The sequence below is a fragment of the Mustela erminea genome, chromosome 10, assembly GCF_009829155.1.
Source record: "Mustela erminea isolate mMusErm1 chromosome 10, mMusErm1.Pri, whole genome shotgun sequence".
Classification (NCBI taxonomy): domain Eukaryota; kingdom Metazoa; phylum Chordata; class Mammalia; order Carnivora; family Mustelidae; genus Mustela; species Mustela erminea.
In genome coordinates this window covers 98737899-98760908 of record NC_045623.1, presented here as the reverse complement: position 1 = coordinate 98760908, position 23010 = coordinate 98737899, and the positions used below count along the sequence as shown (strand labels likewise).

Here is a 23010-nt window from a genome sequence, read left to right as displayed (position 1 = left end):
GGATTTCCAACAAATAAATGGGGGAAAGTTCTGGTAGAAAGCGGGTAGACACGGACACTGCCATTTTTGTAAGGATGAATCTTTTCAAAACAGAGATTCACTCTGTAGATCAGGCTGCCGTTTAGGAAGGAGTTGAGAGTGCTTGTCAAGTTTCTTGTAATCGTGCGCGTCAGATAAGCACGTTTTATTGAGCTGTAATGCACGCTTGAAGCTAGAAGTCCCACAGGAGCAACCGGGAAGCCATCTCCGGGTAATCACAACCAAAGGCATGACTCTAGACTCTAGCTTCATGGTTAAGAACAGGGATTCTGGAGCGTGGCTGCGTGTCCTGCCAATTAGCAGCCCTTTAACCTTAGGTTCCTTAACCTCTCCATGCCTCATTTTTCTCATCTATAAAAGCAGGGATAAAATCAAGGCTGTGAAAATTTAACGAGAGCGTATATAGAATGTTGAGCAGGGCGCTCGACCCAGCCTTAGTTAAGCTGTCTGAGTCTGTTCCAGCTGCTGTAACAAGCTCCCAAGGACTGAGTGGCTTGTAAACAGCAGGTGTTCACTGGCCGGTCTGAATTCTGGAAGTCTGCAAATAGGGGGCCGGCGTGGTTGGGTTCTGATGAGGGCCCTCTTCCCTCTGCAGACGGCTTACTTCCCCTGCGACCTCACCTGGGGGAAGCAGGGGAGACTGCCCGGATGTCTTTGATTAGGGCTCCACCCCCGTGACCTCAGCACCTCCAAAAGGCCCCGCCTCCTAATACCATCACCCTAGGGTAGGATTTCAGCCTACGAATTCGGAGGGGAGGGACACAGACATTCAGTCCATAGCACAAGCCCTAGCTTTTTCTGTTTGTGGGAGAGCCAGTTCCTTCTACAAGGTTCTGAAGATGGCTAAGTGCCTTACCACCTAAGGGCTGTTATACAACATCATTTGGACTTGGTACCCTCTTTCTTTGTGTGCTGTGTTTCAGGGAACTGTTTTGTATTCTTGCATCATGAAGGGCATTTGGTTTTCTGAACCAGAGTATCTGCTCCTAAGACCAATGGGATAGGCTTAGGCCAAGGGCAGTGAGGGCTGGCGGCCTTGGGGTCACATTTGTCCTTGAACACCAGTCTCACCGAAATTTGTTATTTAGCTCCTGGATAGTGCTTTGTCTTTTTTTCTTCCATTCGCCCTGCTGCTAGTAAAATGGTCTTGCCCATCCTTTTAGATGTTGCCTGCAGAAAATGAGTTGTATGTTTCTGCAACAGAAAAGATCCATTGTGTGTTACTATATTTGCCAAGGGTATTTTAAAGATGTATTTATTTTTAGAGAGACAGAGAGAGCAGGGGGAGGGGCAGCAGGAAAGGAGAGAGAATCTCAATCAGGTCCCATGCCCAGTTCAGAGCCCCACGTGGGGCTTGATCCCATGACCCTGACCCTGAGAGCATGACTTGAGCCCAAACCAAGAGTCAGACAGGTAAACGACTGAGCCACCCAGGTGCCCAGGCAAAGGGTATTTTAGAACTTTTTATTGAAGCAGAACATACCTGCAGAAAATAGAATATATTTACACTAAGTGTGCAGCTGAGTGAGTTCTCACCAGGTGAACATACGTACACGTCCAGCGCCCATCGAGAAACAGAACACCACTGTCACCCAAAAGCCTCCCTTGTCCTCCTCCCAGGAACCACACCCCCAGGCGTAGCCGCTCTCCCCAAGGAGTCTTGTTGAGTTCAGTCATTTTCACCGGTTTTGTGATAAGGAGCAGGGGCTCTAACCCAGAGAGGCTGTTAGCCCGCCGGGGCCCAGGGGAACCTGTGTTTTGATATGGAGGCAGGGTTCGGGGGTTAGAGAGAATTGGAGAGTTTAATAGTACAGTTGAATGAAAAGCCGGTTCCATAGGTTCTGGAAAGGGAGAGGAGGCAGAAATGTCCCAGGCGCAGATAACGAAGCCTGCGGTTGCCGACGTGTTAACAGTGCGGGGAGCTGTCCGAGCCCAAGACCGCGCTGGCCTTTTGAGCTGGCATGTGGTTCTGCTAAACCGTCTTCTCCAGGGGAGGGAAGACAATGGTTTTTTAAGATGTTATTTATTTATTTGACAGAAAGAGAGAAAGAGCTCGCTTGCGAGCACAAGTAGAGCCAGAGGCAGAGGGAGAAGGAGACTCCCCGTTGAGCAGGGAGCCCCATGCGGGGCTCGATCCCAGGACCCCGGCATCATGACCTGAGCAGAAGGCAGACACCTAACCGACTGAGCCACCCAGGCGCCCCAAGGCAGTGGTTTTTACGAGAGTTCTGTTTTGTTTTGGAGGAGCGTGTTGGATGCGTACACGCGGAGTATGAGTAAGAAGCAGCCTCTGTCCCCCAGCGGTTTGTGTGACGGTTGGAGGGAGAATTTTAAAAGTCTGTAGAGCAGGACGCCTGGATGGCTCAGTCAGGTAAACATCTGCCTTTGGCTCAGGTCATGATCTCAGGGTCCTGGGGTCGAGCCCGGCATGCATCGGGCTCCCTGCTCAGCCAGGAGTCTGCTTCTCCCTCTCCCTCTCTTCTGAGTACAAGCGCGCTCTCTCTCCCTCTCCCTTTCTCTCTCTCAAATAGATAAATAAAATATATATATATTTTTTAATTGCTAGAGTGGGGCGCCTGGGTCGCTCAGTCATTAAGCGTCTGCTTTTGGCTCAGGTCATGATCCCAGGGTCTTGGGATCGAGCCTAGCATGGGGCTCCCCACTCAACGGGGAGTCTCCTTCTCCCTCTGCGTCTCCCCCTGCTTGTGTTCCCTCTCTCTGTGTCTCTCTTTCTCTGTCAAATAAATAAATAAAATCTAAAAAAAAAAAAATCACTAGAGCAAGGAGAAACCCCCAGACAAGGAGGGCTTATCTGAGTCTTGACAGATTGGTTTCTACCGAGAAAGAGCAGAAGCAGCCATTGAGGATAGAAGGACCAGCTGAAACATCCCCGAGGACATGGGGACATTGGGTGGTCTTCTGAGGTGACAGACCAGTCTTAAGCGTGCCCCCGGGCTGAGACACCAGCTACTGCCAGGCCAGTGCCTGTGTGGGCCCTGCAGTCAAAACCTCAGACAACTCTTCTTGGTTTCTTTGGGCTTAGGCTTTGCCAGACTTTTCCATAAAATCCAGGTGGTTTTCAGCCGACCTGGTCTCTGTTGCAGTCTCTCGGTGCTACTCTTGTAGTCAAGCGCAGCCACAGACCGTCCCCCCACACAGGAGAGCGGCTACGCTCCCTAAGCCCTTATGGACAGGAGCGGGCTGCATTCGGCAGGCTGTACTGTGGATATGTGCCCAAGAGCGAGTGTAAAAAGTCCTCACTGAGGCGCGGGGGCAGCCCAGTTGGTTAACCAACCCCCTTCAGCTCAGGTCATGATCCCAGGATCCTGGGTTCAAGCTCTGCATCAGGCTCCCTGCTTCATGGGGAGCCTGCTTCTCCTTCTGCCTCTGCCTCTGCCTGCTGCTCCCCCAGCTTGTGCTCTCTCTGTCAAATAAATAAATAAAATCTTAAAAAAAAAAAAGAAAAACACACACAAAAAAGCAGAAAAATCCTCATCAGCATAGGCTATGGGTCACCTTCCAAGCAATCAGTGAGACTGGCCTGTAGGTAATCAAATCTCTGTGGCAGCTGTGTTTTTGTGTATCATATCAGGCTTGTGGAATGAATATGGACATTGGTAAATCCCATCACAAGTCCTTGTGTTTTGTTTTTCAAAAGTATTTACTGAGCGCCGCCCCCTCTCCATCTGTTCCTAGGGTCCTAGGCCCTAGGAGGGCAGGGGTGGCAGTGCACAAGGCCGATCAGATCCCTGCCCTCGAGCCGCGGGTATTTCAGTGAGAGATGCCGTGATGCGTTAGTAGACACACCATACAAAGATGATTTCAGATCCTGGTTGGTGGTATGAAGGCACTATAATGGCAGCTCCTGGGGTAGAGAATTGGCAGGGGGGTCTGCTGTATGGAGGAGGTGACCAGAGGCGACCAGCCTAAGGAGGTGATGTGGCATCCAGTAAAGGACACTGACTAGGGTAAGAGAATGAGATGGTGTTCTAAGAAAATGAGTACTTGTGAGGAGCCTGGAGGGCTCTGTCATTAAGCATCTGCCTTTGGGTTGGGTCCTAATCTCAGGGTCATGGGATCGAGCCCCGCATCGGGCTCCCTGCTCAGCAGGGAGTCTGCGTCTCCCTCTCCCTCTGCCTGCTGCTCCCCCTGCTCATCCTCATGCTCTCTCTGTGTCAGATAAATCTTTTTTTTTAAAAAAGAGTAGTTATTTTTAAAAGCACACAAAGAGAGGTACCTGGGTGGCTCAGTTAGTTAGACATCTGCCTTCCTCTGGGGCCATGATCCCAGGGTCCTGAGATGGAGCCCCGCATGGGTCCCCCTTGCTCATCGGGAGGCCTGCTTCTCCCTCTCCCACTCCCCCTGCTTGTGTTCCTTCTCTCGCCCTCTCTGTCAAATAAATAAAATCTTTTAATAAATAAAATAAATAAACAAATAAAAGCACACAAAGAGCTCAGAAATGTGTAAAATAAAAAGTAAATTACCTCTGCTTTCTGTCTCCTCGGCTCCGGTTTGGCTCTCCCTAAATAAGGCAAATATGTGGATTTTTTTTTTTAAGGTTTTATTTTTTTGAGAAAGGGAGAGCTCATGAGTGGGGCAGGGACAGAGGGACAAGCACACCCCCACTGAGTGGGGAGCCTGACAGCTCCATCCAGGACCCTGAGATCGTGACCTGACTGAGCCTTCCAGGCGCCCCTGGGTTTTAGTAAAGTAGCCATCCAGGGAAGGAATGTTCGTAGGTCAGGAGACCTTCCCCTCACCCGGGTCTCCTGCCCGGCACACACGTGCTGCCCCAGCAGCTCAGGCCCCGAGTGAAGTTCTGTTTCCAGCCGGGCGCCCCCCAGCTGGGTCTCCTGGTCGGGCTCGGCTCACATTGGAGAAGAAGCCGCAGCTGTGTTGTCCCACTGAGCCTGTGAGTGCGGCCGAAGAGGCTGGCAGGGGTGGTGGGCTCGCCCCACCACTTTCCCATCCCTCAGATAGCTTAGGTTGGAGAGCTCACTGCAGATTCGCGAGGGCAGTTGATTTCTAGACAGGTTCTTGTGTTTCTGTATATGTGGGAAATATATTGATCATTGGGTTTCAGTCAATAGTTTTGTGCTCTCTGGCTTCATGGAAAAACTCTAAAGAGTTTAAAAGTCTTAAGAGCTCTGAAAATCCCCAGTGACCTGAGTCACCGGGGCCGAGCTCTAGAGAAAACTCCTGCACACGCGGTACCAAGGGTCGGGATTGCTTGTCCTCGCTCCCTCTCCCCCTGCCTGTGTCCTAATGTTGGCCCTGACTGTTCTGTGCTCCTTTCCTCTCTCACAGAGTAGAGCCTTTCCGGTGAGGGACCTGAGGGCTCCCCGCGGGAAAGCCCGGGAACGTGCGCCCGACCCCATGAGCGATCCCGCCCAGGCCCAGCGTGGGATAATAAGCGGTCGCTGCCCTTCCCAAGGCCTGCCCGTTCAGTTTGAGGACATGGTTTTCCTTTTACAAAGTGCTTCTCTAACATTAGGTTTCTGTTTGAAGCCTTGAGACACTGGGGGTCCGTCCATCCCATGGCGGCACACCCTGGGCCCTCTCTGTACTGAAGCCGGCGGGGCCCTTTGGTCCGAGAACGCAGTGGGTTTCTGCTCCCAGGTGGCCTGGCTGAGAAACCAAGCAGCAGGTGTCTGAGCTTGGGACCTGCAGTGCGGGGGGAGCGACCACACGAGACAGCAGAGCCCGTTGGTTTGGGTGAACTTTCCTCTCCAGCTCTGTCCTTCTGGCTGCTTGCTTAAGGTGGGAACATTCTAGAACTTCCCTTTGAGGCAGGAGAATAAGGACAGTTTCAGGGAGAGTGCCTTTGGCTGGAGCTGGAAGTTCAGGTCATTGTTCTGTTGGTCACCATGACCGTCCAGGGTCCTGAGAGCATGTCCTCCATCTTGCACAGTAGCTGGTCCTGCCACACAACCATCGTCCCCTGTTTTATGTATTGGCAGCCTATTGTTCCCCCCTTTTCTTGAATGCTTCACAAACATTATAGAAATACATAAGGAAGGGGACGCCTGGCTGGCTCAGTTGATTAAGTGTCTGACTCTCGATTTCGGCTCAGGGCATGATTTCAGGGTAGTGAGATTGAGCCCTGCATCAGGCTCTGCACTAGGTGAGGAGTCCGCTTGAGATTCTCTCCCTCCCTGCGCCCCTCCTCAGTGCTTGTGCGTGTGTGCACACATGCATGCTTTCTCTCAAAAAACAACCCCCCCCCCCAAACATCAGGAAGTATTAGAGGCACCTGGGTGGCTCGGTCACAGGAGAGGCAGCTCTTGATCTTAGGGTCATGAGCTCGATCCCCACACTGGGTGTAGAGATCACGGAAATAAGGGATGGGGGAGGGAGGGAGGAAAGGAAGGAAGGAAAGAAGGAATCAAGAAGGAAGGAAGGAAGGGTCCTAGAATCAGCTCTCCTCCCTGGGTAACTGTGCTTAAGAGTTGGGATTAAGAGATTCTAAGAAACGCAATGATATTTGAGAACAAGGAAAGGACTAGTGTAACCTTGACATCTACAAAAATCTCCAAAGTTAATTTTGGTATGTAGTCAATCTCTGTTCACACTTTGTCCCTAGGTTCTTTATTTTGGGTGTCACAGACCACCGCGACATGAAATGGCCAAGTACACGAGAGGTAGCAGGGTAGTAGCACCCGATGAATCCCTGCATTGAGTTTCTTTAGCCCCTGCTGGTTACACACATTTCCCGCGCCCGGCTTGCGGCACACTCACAGGCTAGGCCGTGAGCCCGATCTAGTACCGGCGTGGAATGAGGTTTGGAGAGGAAACTTGCCCCGGATTCTGATGCCCATAAGGGGGCAGAGCTGGATTTGCCCCACATTTCTGGCTGTTGCTCTTTCCATTACTCTGGGCCTTTTCCGTCCCTATGATGTCTGTCTTGAAATTACAACAGATAATCCATCCACTTGGGTCAGTTGTGTAGGCCAGGCCTCCTTAAAACCGTGTGTTCATTGGACAGCTGTTGGCTGAGTGACTCCTCCAGTCACTGGGAACCAGCAGTGAGCAGGACCCACCGAGAAGACAGTCGGCGACCCACAGTAGGTTGGGTGTCTACGCAGCTGTCCCCGTGTCCGTTAATGGCCAGTATGAGTGTGTAACCCATGGAGTTGTTGTCATGCTTCCTGACCCTGTATTTACATCGTGAACCTCTGACTGTGTCGCACAGACCATGGGGTGGAAGCAGGGGTCCCCCCAGTGTCCTCAAAACCCAGTATTGTGATTTCGGGGCGCCTGGGTGGCTCAGTGGGTTAAGCCGCTGCCTTCGGCTCAGGTCATGATCTCAGGGTCCTGGGATCGAGTCCCGCATCGGGCTCTCTGCTCAGCAGGGAGCCTGCTTCCTCCTCTCTCTCTGCCTGCCTCTCTGCCTACTTGTGATCTCTCTCTGTCAAATAAATAAATAAAATCTTTAAAAAAAAAAAAAAAAAAAAAAAAAAAACCCAGTATTGTGATTTAGACGGTGACCTGATGACATTTTCTGGGGCAACAAAATGGCCGTCGGGTGCGGGGCGCGTTGGAGAGGTCATGGTGCAGGTACAGCTGAGGAGAGGGGAAGTGAAAGCTGAAGGCAAAACCAGTGAGGCTCCCAGGCTTTAAAAGACTGAACCAGTCTTCGAAAAACTCCCTTCCTCTTCCTGTCAGGGCCACACATGCCACGGAACGCGGCCCCTGACGCAACAGGGCCTGCCTCTGTCCCAGGGGCCGAAGTGCGGCACAGAGCGTGGGCCACGTCCTCCCGGGCCGTTGGCCGGCTTCTAGGGCTGTGGTGTTTGCCCAGCCACCTCAGCAGAGACACCTGCCACTTTCGTCCCCACTTTGAAAGGACCCCCACTCTCAGTCCCGCCATGACAGGGTGAGCCCCCTACTGCGTTCGGAAGCAGGACAGTTGCAGTACCTTGTGGCTGGGACACTCCTTCTCCAGGAAGGGGAGGCACTTAACTACTCTTGGACACTATATTCCATCAAATTACCCCCGCGCTCCCTGCCCAGCCAGGCCTGTCCCCTTCTGCTCTCACTGTTCCAACACCCCAGAGAAAGCACGCACAAAAGATGAAATCCGGGGATAATTCAAGTACCTGCTTTTTTTAGCCTTTTCTCCCCGCACCCCCCCCCTTCCTGCCCATATCTTTCCACAGAGCTGCCAAAAAAGCAGAGAGCTTGCCGACTCTCCGGCAAAGGGGCCGTGAGTTAGCGATTTGGGCGGTAGGAAAGAGAGCCCTACTAATTGGGTGTATTTAGTTGCAAATAAATGGTTAAGAAGCATTGATTTCACTCCTTTTGCTTACAAAGCAGTGCAGGCTCATGGTAAACAAACAGCACACCCCGCATGGTGACTCAGATGGGGCCAGTCAGCCCTAGGATGCCACCCAGCCTGGGCACGAGCCTCTCCCGGGCAGAGGAGCTGACAGATGGACAGGGTTTTTCATGCCTCCCAAGAAACCAGGCTGAGCATTTCTGAGCTGCTGTGTCTCTGGTTCTTACATAGCAGTGATTTCTGGCTCCATAATCTACCGTAATTGTCATTGGGAAAGCAGTGCTCTTCACGCTAAGGTGGGGTGGGGTCTCGGTTTAGGGATTTTAAAATTAGGACAGTTAAGGGGCGCCTGGGTGGCTCAGTGGGTTAAAGCCTCTGCCTTCAGCTCAGGTCATGATCCCAGGGTCCTGGGATGGAGCCTCAGCAGGGAGCCTGCCTCCCCCTCTGTCTCTGCTTGCCTCTCTGCCTACTTGTGGTCTCCGTCAAATAAATAAATAAACTTTAAAAAAAACTAAATAAATAAAATAAAATTAGGACAGTTAAGTCATGGGGCGCCTGAGGGGCTCAGTTGGTTGAGCTTCTCGATCTCAGCTTGGGTCTTGATCTCAGGGTCATAATTTCAGCCCCCATGTTGGGCTCCACACTGGGTGTGGAGCCTGCTTAAAAAAATTAATGAAATAAAATAAAATAAAGTTAGAGGAGTAAGTCAGAAACATTGCAGGTGCCCCCGGGTTGTTGGAGCAGCAGACACCCAGTGGGCCAAAACCTCTGCTGACACGCTCATGTTGTCTAAGAAGGAGGCAACGAGGATGTTCCTGCCCTTGTCCCCAAACCCCAGCTCCCCTTCTGCAGAGCCCTGGAAATGGCCCAAGGCCCTTCTCAGTAAGACGTGGGGATGAGCACTTCCCAGATGGTTACAGCAGGCACCCCTGACTATTGCCTTACCCCCCGGGGGCGATGGAAGCAGAAGGAGCTCCAAGAACAGCTCCTTCCGGGCCCAGATGATGCAGTAAGGCACAGGCACAAGGACCACCGCACGAAGCCAGAAGAGGCAGGAAGCACCTTCACCACCCTGGGCCCCGTTCTCCCGCCAGCAAAGTAAGGATCAGATCATTTTTCTGATCTTCAGCACATTCAGTAGCCTGACTTACTTTCTTTTTTTCTTTTTAATTTTTTAAAAAATTTATTTAGTTATGTATTTGACACAGAGCGCGAGCAAGCATAAGCAGCAGGTAGAGGCAGACAGAGGCAGAAGCAGGCTCCCCGCTGAGCAAGGAGCGCGGCACGGGACTCGATCCCAGGACCCTGGGATCATGATCTGATCCAAAGGCAGATACTTAACTGACTGAGCCCCCCCCCAGGTACCCCCTTTCTTTTTGCTTTTTTAGTCAAACTTGCATTCACTGTTAGCCTCACTCTGACTCCCCCCAACAATAGGGGGCACCCCAGGAAACTCCGCTTTGTACCCAGGTGATTTCTAGGGGTCCTTTTGCTCCTAGATTCTGAAATCCTTCCACCCGGCCAGTCCCAGCCTTGTCGTGATTCCAGCAGAGCCTCTCTGCAGACATGCTCTTGGCCCAGACCTTCTAGTCCTTGGATCAGACATTATTATTCTTAAGAAGTTTTGCTAAGACCTAAGACTCCAGCTGGCCTGCCTCGTTTGTGTATTTGTTTACTTGTTTATTTTGGGGGGGATGGACGGTGAGCACGGGCCTTCTCAAATCCACAAGTCTGTGCCTGAAGCCAGTGCGGATTGCTAGCGCAGGGTCCCGGTGGGGACCTGTGATGCTGGGCTCTCTGGGGGGATCTGGGTAGTTCTGACCACACCGACCCCTTTCCAGCGGTCTCTGCTGTGGATGAGCCATGGTGGGGTCCCCTCCCAGGGGGGTTCAGGAATCAGGATTTAGGGCCATTCCAACCCCAAAGCTAAGGCGATACATGGTTGCTCATGGCTTGACCTCTGCCTCTGCTCCGAGTTTCCGCTTTGGAACAAAGAGCGAATGTCCATGAGGCCCCCAGGGCCAGTCTGACCCCGCAGGACTCACTGTGACTAGAATCCCAAAGGCCAGGCAGGCAGGGTCCCCTCGTTTTCTATAAGGCTCGTCCCTCCCCGAGAGCGCACTGGCAGCAGCAGCAGCTGGGGAGAGAGAGGCAGCCGGGGGATTCGGGGGCCCTGCGGGGTCTTGCAGCTCAGGCTGGCTCTGCGTTCGAGTTCAGCTCCTGAATCCAGGGCCATGATGGATTTCATTTCTAAAAGAGGTGATTTGAGGACAGGTGGCTGTCCCTCGCTTCGTTCCGTGGGGTTTCCCAGCCTTTGGATTTCCCCCTCCCGGACGTGGTGTGCGAGGCTGTTCTAAACATCCTGGTCTAAATATACGTGGTCTCCAAGGAGACCCCAGGGCTGCCACTGTCTCCCAGAGAGCAGGGTGGCCGGCCGGGGTCGGAGGGGCCGGTCTCTCCCGCCTGAGCCGTGTGCACGCTCTGTGCTAAGCCAGGAGGGAGCCCGCAGTGGTCGGGCAGTTCACTGTGTCTGTCCTACCCTGTGGACCCCCTTACCGTTGTCGGGGCAGGCATGTTTATCCTGCTTTGTAAATACAGGGCTGGGGACCCTCCGGCAGTCCTTCCCCCGCCCCGCCCAGTGCAGCCTATGAGCAGGTAGCTGCTAGAGTCTGGACCTCCCGTCCCTCTGCTGGGCAGCATCACGGCGCCCTTGGGGTTGACTGACCAGGGAGAGAGAAGGAAGGACCCCTGTGACCGTCTTTATTTTCCTCGGGCCATTTATAATGTTTCATAGCCATCTTTGAGTTAACCTATCAGGGACCAGTTCTGGAAGGCTTTCTTGGGACCAGCCGCAGAAATAGAAACCGTCTCTCGGTTATGGGTCTGTAAGAGAGAGAAGACTCAGAAGGCCGGCTGCAGCTCAGAGCAGAGCACGGGACTAACCCTAATTAAAATGTCCTGAGTCAGGCATTTCTTGGCTTGCTGGAGTGCGCCACCCACATTTCCCAGCAGTCACGGGGGCTGGCACGGCCTCGTGATGGCCGGTCTTCCCAGGGTGCTCAGCCTGCCCGCCGTCCCCCTGGCTTTGAGAGAGTGGGTGGGCTGAGCCCAGCACTCCCCTGTGCTGGTGCCTGGGTGCACCCCAAGAATCAGGAGCAGGGAAAGGCAAGCAGTGTAGCCGACCTGGGGTGTGGTCTGGCAACATGCCTGACTTAGAGGACTTTAGGGAGACCGTGGCTTTAAAAAAATTACTCTAAATCTTCAAGCCTCTCTTCATTCTCAGCTGACCTTGCTTGTTTTTATTATTTTTATTTTTTTAATTTAAATTTTAGTTAGCATACAGGGCAATGTTGGTTTCAGGAGTAGAATTCAGTGATGCATCACTCCGTACAACACGCAGTGGTCATCACCGCCTCCTCTAATGCCCTTCAGCCGTCTCGCTCCTCCCCGACCCGCCTCCCGCCGGCAACCCTAAGTTTGTTCTCTATCGTTAAGGACCTTGCTTATTTTAAAATTTCCTTCTTACGGGCACAGTTCATCCTGCCACCTTCCAGCACACCAGCCCGCCTGCATCTGGGTTCCCATTCCTGCCGCCCTCCCCCGGGGCCGTGACTGCTGTCCCGTCTTTCCTGCTGGAGGACTCCTCTCCTGCACTCCGCTCCCATTTTCTTGCCGCTCTTGACAAGACTGGTCAAAGGAGCTTTCTGTATTAACATCTCCTCCGCTCCGTCCGTCCATCCTTTCTCGTCCTCCGCTCGTTCTTTCCTCCAACTAATAGTAGGCAGTAAGGTGAGCTGGTGTCTCTCCACAGCTCAGCTGTACCCCTCTGTTACTTTTTTTAAAAAGATTTTATTTATTTATTTGACAGAGATCACAAGTAGACAGAGAGACAGGCAGAGAGAGGGGGGGGGGACGCAGGCTCCCTGCTGAGCAGAGAGCTCGATATGGGGCTCGATCCCAGGACCCTGGAATCATGACCTGAGCCCAAGGCAGAGGCTTTAACCCTGAGCCACCTAGGCGCCCCCCTCTGTTATTTTTGAAGCAGATCCCACGCATCCATGAATTTTTCTGTAAACATTGCTCAAAGGTGAGGATTCTTTTCTCACATGACCTAATACCACTATCACACCTTAAAATTTTTAAAAATATATTTAATTTAGAGAGCATGCACGTGCAAGCAGTGGAAGGAGCAGAGAGGGAGGGGGAGGGAGGGGGAGAGGATCCCGAGCAGAGTCTGCCCTGGGCGTGGGACTCAATGTCACCACCCTCAGATCATGACCCTAGCCAAAACCAAGAGTCAGACGCTCAACCTACTGAGCCACCCAGGCGCCCCATTCACATTGCTCGGGGTTCCCAGCACCTCCCTTTCCATGGGACTATGACCCGGATGAAGAGATCATTCCTGGGGCATCTGGCTGGATCAGTTGAAGGAGCATGGGACTCTTGATCTCAGGGTTGTGAGTTCAAGCCCCATGTTGGGTGTGGAGATTACTTAAGAATTTTTTAAAAAACAAAAGTCTTTAAAAAAAAAAAAAAAAGACCATTCCCTCCCTTGGGAAGCTTTCTTCACTTGGCTTCTGGAGCACACACAGTCCAGATTTTCTGCCCGCCTCTTGGCTGTACCTTCCCAGTCTAAAGCAGTGATCCTCAAGCCAGGCTGGACCTTGGAATTACCTGGAGAGCGTTAAAAAATGCTGGTCCCTGGGCTCCACTTCCAAAGTTCCTGCTTTAATTGATCTGGGAAGGCGCCTGGGCATGATTCTTTTCCTCCTCTTTCCAAGTGGTTCTGTTTTGCAGACTGGGTGAGGACCCCCGGTCTGACGTTGGCGTGTCCTGGCTCGGTACTCGGGAGCCGTGCTTCCCGCACTCCTGGGGTGACCTCGTCCGAATCCTCGGCTTTAAATACCTCTCCCTGAGCTCCAGACCCATTTACGCAGCCGTCTGCTTGACATCTCCACGTAGACATCTGAGCCGTGTTTTGAACTTACTATGTCCAGAGCAGAATTCCCCCTGACCTGGAAATGGCACCCCCATGCAGTTGCTCAGACCGAAAACCTTAGAATCGTCCTGGCACCTTCCTTGCTCTCATACCTCACATCTAATCCATAAATAAATCTCTGAGGCACCACCTTCACATGAGATCTTAAACCTGACCCTTTCCCACTTCTGCCACTACAGCCAGCTCCAAGCCTCCACTGTCTATCTGCAGCCAGACTCCCTGCCCCCACCATGGCTTCCCAGAGTCTGTGTATACACAGCACGGAAGGTACAGCAGCCTTGTAATATATATATTAAACATGGTAAGTCCCTGTTTTCAGCCTCCCATAACTTCCCGTCAAACTGGTAATAAAAATAAAAGTTCTTATTATGTCCCGTATGACACGATGTGGCCCTTGGCTGCCCTCTGACCTCATCTTAAACCACTCACATCATCACGTCCTGAGCTTCAGTCACACCTGTCTCCTTACTGTTGCCCCTGCCTCAGGACCTTTGCACCTACTGCCCCTCTAACAAGAATAACTCCTCCCCCAGTCATTTCCTCAGCGAGATCTTCTCAGACCCCATATTTATAACAGAGTCCCTAGACCCTGCATTTTCCTTTAAAAATTTTTTTTTCACTTTCCTTTTTTTATAACATTTTTACTCCTGAACATGATGTTATGTATATGCACATAGTTATCTCCATCTGCCACCGGAATGTAAGTTTTACAAGGGCAGGGACTTCTGTGTAAGATGATTATCTGATACACACATAGTAGGTTCTCAGGAGATACTTGTTGAAATACATGAATCGTCAAGGCTTGGACCTTCCCTCTGGTCACTGCTGAACTGCTTTGGGCAAGAGACACCTCTCAGCCCAGCCCGTCACAGGTGTGCACGCCTTGCCACCTCTTCTCAAGGCTCTAGATCTAAAGGTCAGCAAACTTCTTTTGTAAAGGGCCAGATAACATTTTAGGTTCCTTGGGCCACACACAGTGTCTCTGGCATCTACTCAATGCTACCAGCGTAGCACAAAAGCAGCTCTGTGTGCCAAGCTGGCTCAGTTGGAAGAGCACGTAACTCTTGATCTCTCGAGGACGTGAGTTCAAGCCCTTGGTTGGGTGTAGAGATTACTTAGGGAAAAAAAAAAGGCAGCTGTAGATAATACAGAAATACATGACATGGTTGTGTTCCAATAAAACTTTATTTATAAAAATAGGAGGCAGACCCACTGGCCATAGTTTGGTGGCCCCTGCTCTGACGCTTTCCACCTCTCTCCCAAATCTACATGGACAGAAAGGAAATACTCAGAACTACTTGGGAATCTCATGAACAGGATGTATTTCTTCCCAGAAGTGGGAAAGATCGCTTCCTGGAGCAACTGCGGCTTGCATTAGCCAGACAGCACGCTTCCTCACCGCTGGGAAGATGCCAGTGTGGAGCAAAAGCATGGCGAGAGTCCGAGGCAAGCTTTCTTCTTAAAAATGGTTGCACGGGCATTTCTCCTTAGTCCATCTTCCAAGAAGAAGAGCTCCTGCAGAAGATGCTGAGCTCATTTCCACCCCCTGGTGAAAAAGCTTAGTTCTGTGGCTTGAAAAAAAGAGACCGCACTGCTCTTTCTTGGGTTCTCCCGCAGCACATTAGATCAGAGCGTGACTTTTTTTGGGGGGGGGTGACATTTTATACACATTATTCATTCAGGGATCTTGAGCCCGGGTAGAAAGACCTGGATTGAGGGAGTCTGGCTCTGCCACTTACTAGCTCTGTGACCTACTTTATGCAATTGCTGTGGTGATTGCAGAGTGTTGGTAAAGTGTGTCATCATCACGGGATTAAAAACAGTGTAAATATCATCTGACCCTTACAGCAGCCTATAGGGAGGGTACCATTGCTAAGCCCATTTCACAGATGCAGACACTGAGTTTAGGGAGGTGAAAGCACTTGCCCAGCGTTACGTGGTGAGTGAACAGCAGAGCCCACACCCAGATCCAGGTTGTCTGACCCCAGAACCCATACTCTTACCCCCTCTGCGCTTCCCGGTGTCTGTAATAAGCACTTGATAAAAGCGGGTGCTAACCCTACCTGGCGTCAGCTCCAGCAGCACGCGTCGCGCGTGATGAGGAGTCCTTGGGGAGACAGGCTGGAAACTGCTTCAGGCCGACTTAAACGTTCATTATCCTCATTCCCTACATTCTGTTGCCCCAGAGCCCTTGTTGATGGGATGTTGGCTTCCTTCCCACTCCCCCGTTCTTTCCAAGCCTGCCGATCTTAAGGGCGCGGTGAGGGGCTCCTGGCCACGGCCTCTCCGCGGGGAAGGGAGAATTCCTCGCTGTTCCCCGTTATGTCGCGTTCTGCTGACCCAGCTCCCCAAGTCTGAGCTTGAGCCGTGGACGCAGCTCCTGAAGTTCTTCGTCTTAGGTTCATAGACTTTCCCTTTCTCCTTCTTCCTCCTCTCAGGAGCCGAGCTGGGCCGCAGCACTGATCAAGAACACCTTCTCCCCTGAGATCATGGCCAAAGCTTTTTTTTTTAAAGGTTTTATTTATTTATTTGACAGAGAGACACAGTGAGAGAGGGGACACAGGCAAGGGAAGTGGGAGAGGGAGAAGCAGGCTTCCTGCTGAGCAGGGAGCCTGACTCGGGGCTCGATCCCAGGACCCTAGGATCATGCCCTGAGCCAAAGGCAGACACTTAATGACTGAACCCCCGCAGGCTGCTCCAGATCATGGCAAATCTTTATCAAGCTGCCGTGAAAAGGTGTTTAAAGAGTAGGCTTTGGAATCCCCGCAAGCGAGCCAGTGAACAGAATGGTTGTTCCCGAGAGCAGAGCACTTACTTGCCTCTGCTATTAGGGTCAGCCAAGTGCTGTGTTACTGGTTACTGGAGACTAGTTCCCTAAGAATATGGGTTTGGGGCACCTGGGTGGCTCGGTCGGTTGAGCGTCAGACTCTTGATTTTGGCTCAGGTCATGATCTCAAGATCCTGGGATCGAGCCCTGTGTCAGGCTCCGCACTCAGTGGGGAGTTCGCTTGAGATTCTCTTTGCCTCCCCCATTCACGGTCTCTCTCTCCCTCCCTCTCTCTCAAATAAGTAAATCTTTTTTTTTTTTTAAGAAGATTTTTATTTATTTATTTGAGAGAGAGCAGGAGGTGGGTGGGGGCGGAGGGAGAGAGAGAAGCAGGCTCTCCACTGAGCAGGGAGCCCAACAGAGGCTCTATCCCAGGACCCCAAGATCATGACCTGTGCTGAAGGCAGATACTTAGTCAACTGAGCTACACAGGCGCCGCTAAATAAATAAATCTTTTTTAAAAAATGGTTTCATTATTCTTAATAAGCTTGGCTAATATTTACTGAATGCTTGATGCTTACCAGAACGTATGGTAAGCCTTTTGCATGCTTTGTATCATTCCGTTCCCCAAAATAGCACCATCCAATAGGACTTCCACAAGGAGGGAATGTTCTACAGCTGCACTGTCCTGTCCAGTAGCCATTCAACCACCTGGGGCTATGGAACATCTGAGAGGTGGCTAGTGCCACTGAAGAACTGAATTGTTAATTGTGTCTAATTTTAAGTAATTTAAATGTAACTAGTCCCATGAAGCTAGCGGCTGCTATCCTAGACCGCTCAGCTCTCTCCCATTTTACAGATGAGCAAAAATGAGAGTTAGGACAGTTGTGCAGTTTGCCAAAGGCGCTCCACTCCATTGTAGCCGAACCAAGCTTTGCACCCTCACGTCCTGCCCACGGCCCCCACTTCTCACCACCGTGTTACACGCTCTTTCTGTTGTACTTTCTGCGGGAGTGGTCACCTCGTTGCCAGACCGTTCCCTAAATCGTAGTGTACTCCTATGAATGCATCCCACCTGCAGTCAGTGTGCGAGACCCGCCGGAAGAGAGCTGTGGAACTCGCCAAATGACAGAAAAGAAGACCTGCTTAAATGCAGAAAAATTCCATGTCCCTGGTCGAGAAGACTTATTGTTGTAAAGATACTGTGTCCCGCCTCCCTCCCGCCGCCGCCCAGACCTTCTCTGGACTCAGTATAATTCTACTCCCAAATCCAAAAAGGAACTGTATTGAAATTTGATTCTAAAAGATTATGCCAGAATAGTCAAAACAGTTTTGAAAAACAGTAGTTGGGGGGGGGGGGGTGGATTTGTTCTGCCCATATCAAAATGATGAATAAAGTAAAAATAATTAAAAACCAGAGACTTCCTCAGGAATAGGCAGTGGGCTGGCTAAAATAATCTAGATAGGTGACAGACAGATTCACCAATCAGTGACCATTAACAAATGCAGAAATGAGTTCTCCACCCACAGAGTAATAAGGCTCAATCCTGACCTCACGCCACATGAAAAGTGAAGATCTAAATAAATGCCGAAAGAGTCCAAAAGCGATAGAGGGATAGAAGTACTTTTGCAGTGTTGGCCTGGGGACGACAGGAAGCCGGGAGGGGCCAAGCTGACAGATCTGACTACCTAAAACAGACATTTCTCCATGGGACAAAAAAACACTATAAGCAAAATTTAAAGCAAAATTTAGTTGACTCGGGGCAAGAATAATACATAGTTCAAGGCAACACACGGGATTGAATCCTCCACCAGCAAAGAGCTCTGGCAGACCATCAGGAAAGACGCGAGTAGATGAAGACGGAGCGGATTGAACCAGCAGCTCACGGGAAAAGAAACAGGTGGTAGGAACGGCTAAGAATGTTCGGCTGGATGGCTGGATGGCTCAGTCAGGGAAGCACCTGCCTTAGTTAGGCTCAGGTCCTTGTGATCCCAAGGTCCAGCCTCGAGTTGCGCTCACTGCTCTGCAGGAAGCCTGCTTCTCCCTCTACCACTTCCCCTGCTCTCTATCTCTTACTAATAAATACATCTTAAAAGGAAAAAAAAAAAAAAAAGGAATGCTCAGCTGCACTGGTGATGAGAGAAATCTAATTTAAATGATCAGGTTCCAGGGCGTCTGGCCGGCTCAGTGGGAGGAGCACGGGACTCCAGATCTCAGGCTTGTAAGTTCCCAGCCCCGCGTTAGGCATAGAGAGTACTTAAAATAAAATCTTAAAAACACACACACACACAATTAGGTACTGTTTTTCACCAGTTGGACTGCCAAGAATTAGACTCATTATACCAGGGTTAGCCGGCACCATGAGAGTGCAGATCGATCCAGCATTTTAAAAGGTCTGCAGGTCCGTTGTAAGCACTCACCACACAGACGTAGCCACACGGGGACCCACGGGGGTTCACTGCGGTATCGTGCGGCATCAGAGAAGTGGAGACAGCAGCCGTTAGCTAACAGCATCCTATTTTAGTGTGCTGTGTGGCCCTGGAAAAATGCAATCGCTCGGTATGTAATGCTACGGAAATAGATCCTTCAGATGTTGTTAAGAAAAAGCACGTTTGGGAACAATGAGTAGAGGGTGACCCGGTTTCGGTTTTTAAAAATTTTAAGTCTGCATATGCAGGAAGCGTGTTGGGAGGGCACACGTTCGAGCTGTTGACAGTGGGGAGCGGGGGGCCAGGAGGTCTTTCTACTTCACACACACTTCCATCTTGCTTGAGTTTCTGTGGTGAGCAAATGTTGTTTTCGGAGTGATTGTTGTAAAGGTCTCTTGAGTGGAGAACGGCGTCTGAGCCCCAGCTCTCGCCACCCCCGACCTTTGTAGTGAGGAGCTTAACCTCTACTGGTTTTTAACCCCCTTCTCTAAACAAAACCAGTGCAGTCTTAGCACTCTTCCCTGTCTCTTGGGGGTTGTGGCAGGTGTGGCTACTTTTAAAATCAAGAAAATGGGTGAGATTTCTTTCTTTTTTTAAGATTTTATGTATTTATCTGACAGAGATACACAGCAAGAGAGGGAACACAAGCAGGGGGAGTGGGAGAGGGAGAAGCAGGCTCCCCGCTGAGCAGGGAGCCCGACACGGGGCTCGATCCCAGGACCCTGAGATCATGACCTGAGCTGAAGACAGAGGCTTAACCCACTGAGTCATCTAGGCGTCCTCATTTTGCTTTCTTAATAAGGGAGTTCACCAGATCTTGAAATATCCTGCTAGCTCTATCATCTAAGACTCTCTGATTTCAGAAAGAAGAAGAAAATGCCAGACACCCGTGTTGTCAGTACTGAAGTGAGCAAGAGCACCTCCGGCCATCTCTGGGAGGGACTTGGGCCGTTCCCCTGGGCTCCTGGCTTTCTTTTGCCTCTAGGAACCCTCCTCCCACGCCCGTTTTGCGCGCCTCACAGGAGGGAGGGCAACCCCGCAGGACTGGGGTCTATCCCGGGCCAGCAGGGCTGCTGGGCTCACCCGGGGCCACGGGGAAGAGAGGCTATTTTTGTTGTGGGCCCTGAATGGCTGGCCTCCCGCCAGGAGCGCGTGCTTGCTGGTGCGGCTGATGCGGCCTGCTGGTGCGGCCTGCTGCTGCCGTCTCGACCGCGGCCTCCAGAAAACACTTGAGTACACGTCAGTCCCGTGCCAAGCTTAGACCTGAGATGAGTGTTCTTGTATGTCTGTCTCCCGTCTGGCCAGTAGAAGCGCAACAGCGGACCGGAGTGTGGCTAAAACGAGGTTGGAGAGACTTGTCTCCTAGGGCCCCTGCTCTCGCAGCCTGCGCTGTCCGGGGAGAGCCGCCCTCTCCTTCCGCGGCCTTCGCTGCTCCGTGCTGCGGTTCAGCTCGCCTGCCGCCCCCTCCCTGTGACCTGTCCAGCCTGGAAACAGGTGTCCTTCTCGGTGTAGGGCTGGACAAGAGCCCGGCTTGGACCCCGACCCCTACCCAACCTTGTCCATCTCCTCGGGCAAATCCAGGGTCCCCCGTCAGCCCTTAGTGTGTGCGGAGGGCGCTCCAAGCAGGCGTGTTGTAGGGCTCCGGAGCGGGGGACCATTTGTACAGATAATACCTCATCACCTGAGACCTGCACACAGATCCCGGCCTCAGGCTGTCACTGTGCAGAGCACAAACTGGCCGCCTCTCCGGGGCCTGGGCTCTGAGGCTGCAGGGTGAGAGCTGGTGGTCACCATGGTGATGTCATTGGACTGGTTGTCTGTCTTTTATTTGTTTTTTCTTTTTAATACTTTCTTTTTTCTTTAATTTATTTTTTTTTAAGATTTTATTTGTTTATTTGACAGAGAGAGAGATCACAAGTAAGCAAAGAGGCAGGCAGGGGGTGGGGGAAGCAGGCTCCCCGCTGAGCAGAGAGCCCGATGTGGGGCTCATCCCATGACCTGAGCGGAAGGCAGAGACTCAACCCACTGAGCCACCCAGGCGCCCCAGTATTTTATTTTTAAGTAATCTCTACATCCGGCATGGGGCTCGAACCTACAACCCTGAGATCAAGCGTCGTGTGCTCCGCGGACAGAGCTGGCCCGGCACCCCTTGACCGGGGGTCTTAGCTGGCTGCTGTAGCCCGCCCCTTTATCCGTTTCTCACTTCGGGCGGATTCCTTTTCCTTCCAGTTGCAGAGCTACTTTGCGGCCTGTGAGGAGGAGACCCCCGCCATCCGGAACCACGACAAGGTCCTGCAGCGTCTGTGCGAGCACTTGGACCATGCCCTGCTGTACGGGTAAGGCAGAGGCAGCCCCCAGACAGACCCCAGGGCACCCCTAGGCACGGCCCGGGCCGCGGGGAGCCTCTGTCTCGGCAGACAGAGATGTGCCCCACTCGGGGAGACCGCAGGCTGTCTGTAGCCGACCCCGGACACGGCCTGTGGACAGGATCAGTGGCAGCCGGGCCGCTGGTGGGAAGGCCCAGTGCCCGCCTGTGGGACCCGCGGGGAGCCCCTCGCCCTCAGCCTGGAGCTCGTGTCCGACACACAGGCCACTGGGCCGGCGGGCGGCAGCGTCCCAGGGTGGCCCCGTTTCGGTCCGGGCAGCCCCTGTCCTGTTTCCGCAGACTGCAAGATCTCTCGTCAGGCTACTGGGTGCTCGTGGTGCACTTCACCCGGAGAGAGGCCGTCCGACAGATCGAGGTGCTGCAGCACGTGGCCACCAACCTGGGCCGCAGTGAGTGGCGCTGGGATGATGCCGCGGGGGGCCGGGGGCTCAGGCGTGGCCTCAGGGCCGGCCCGGGAGGTGGATCCCCTGGTGCTGTCCCACGGCAGAGGGGCGTTCAGGGGCCGGTGCCCGACAGGTCACTGGAGCTTCGAGGGGGGGGCAGGGGAGCGGGGTGCTGAGGGGAACCCGAGCCCGGAATGGGGAGCCTGGCTTCCCTCCCTGCGCTGGGATCGCTGTGCGCCCGCAGCTTCGGTGCCCAGTCCTTAAGCTTCAGCCCCCCTGGAGGTCATGACCTGCGCTCTCCGTCACAGTTCCCTGGGCCGCTACCAGCTCTGGTCTGACTAGAAAACCACAGGTTTCAGGGGTCCCGGCCCTCCTGACAGGGGAGGGGGCTAGCACAGCGCTTGGTCCCTTCAGGGACTCTCGCTGTCCTTCCTGCCGCCGTCCGGCCCAGAGAGCCTGACCTTCCTTCCAGTTAACTCCCGCCCCCCGTGTGCAGGCAGGGCCTGGCTGTACCTGGCGCTCAACGAGAACTCCCTGGAGAGCTACCTGCGGCTGTTCCAGGAGAACCTAGGCCTCCTGCATAAGTACTATGTCAAGTGAGTGTCTCGAAGCCCTGGAGCTCCCCTTGAACCTCGTCCCAAAGACTCTTGTCATAAGCAGACACCATGGTGTGCCGCGTCAGAGGCCCAGCCTGGCATGGTGCGTGGTGGACACATCAGCGATGGCCGAAGGGCCCTTGGCACCTTGCCTCTGACGGTCCTGCCAGGAGTACAGGCGCCCCCGCTGCTCCGCCTCTGCCCGGTCCGCTCCCTAGGCCTCAGACCTTACTAGCGCGCTCTGCCTTGGCCGGGCTCCTGAAGGAACAAAGTGTCAGGGGCAGCTGCTAAGAGCTAGATGAGCCTTGTGCCGCAGACCCCATGTCTGAGGACAGTGGCCGGAAAGTGCTGTGCGGCTCCAGAGCCAGGAGGAGAACGGCAAAGGGGTGGCTGAAGGCGGCCCCGAGCTGGGTGCCCTCCAGACGGTGGGGACGTCCCATGTCCAGTTTCAACACAGAGAGCTTGCCAGGGAGGTCGGGGCCACGCTGGTAACCATTGTCCCTCCTCGTGCCTCGCAGGAATGCCCTGGTCTGCAGTCACGATCACCTGACTCTCTTCCTGACCTTGGTGTCTGGGCTGGAGTTCATTCGATTCGACCTGGATCTGGTGAGACACGGCGGCTCTCGCTGCCACTGGGGGGCGGCAGGCTGGGCGGGCTGGACGTGATGTCCGACCCTCCTAGTCCGTCTCGGGGAGCCTGTTCGGTGTGATGGAGCCTGAGCGGCACCTTGTTAGTCCAGGGTCAGAACGGGAGAACGGGATGGAAGCGCGTGATCCTCTCGGCTTCCCTAAGCCAGAGGGCCTAGTTCAGGTGACTCCTTCCTGCCTCTGTCCGAACGGGGCGACAAGCCACACAGCCTGGAGTATTTAGGGCTAGTGGACCTTCCTTTGTGTTTAGGACGTGAGTGTTTAGAAAGACAAAGCACATTCATTCCTGTGCCTCTTAGGATCCTACAAGGGCCCTCAATTCCTTGTTCTCTGGCGTCCCTTGTTGTTACGCCCTAGAGAACCAGGACGTGGGCCCTGAAAGGGCTAAGGAGGGTCCAGAGCGTCTCTCGAACTTGGGTTCGTCAGCACCCAGCTGCCCTGTCTTAGTCTAGTCACCTTCCCGGGTCCCTATGCCAGCAGCACA

At 52.9% G+C, this 23010-nt stretch overlaps 1 protein-coding gene across 2 annotated transcripts in view; it reads left to right on the top strand.

The window, feature by feature from the left end:
• The window catches only part of PLEKHM2 (pleckstrin homology and RUN domain containing M2), a 36893-nt gene that overhangs the window by 1824 nt on the left and 12059 nt on the right, over positions 1-23010 (top strand). For both annotated transcript variants that reach the window (XM_032360636.1, XM_032360638.1), the window contains exons 2-5: positions 20743-20849; positions 21179-21288; positions 21779-21878; positions 22397-22484. In XM_032360636.1, coding sequence (XP_032216527.1) covers positions 20743-20849; positions 21179-21288; positions 21779-21878; positions 22397-22484 — 405 coding nt within the window. The remainder of the gene's footprint in view (positions 1-20742; positions 20850-21178; positions 21289-21778; positions 21879-22396; positions 22485-23010) is intronic.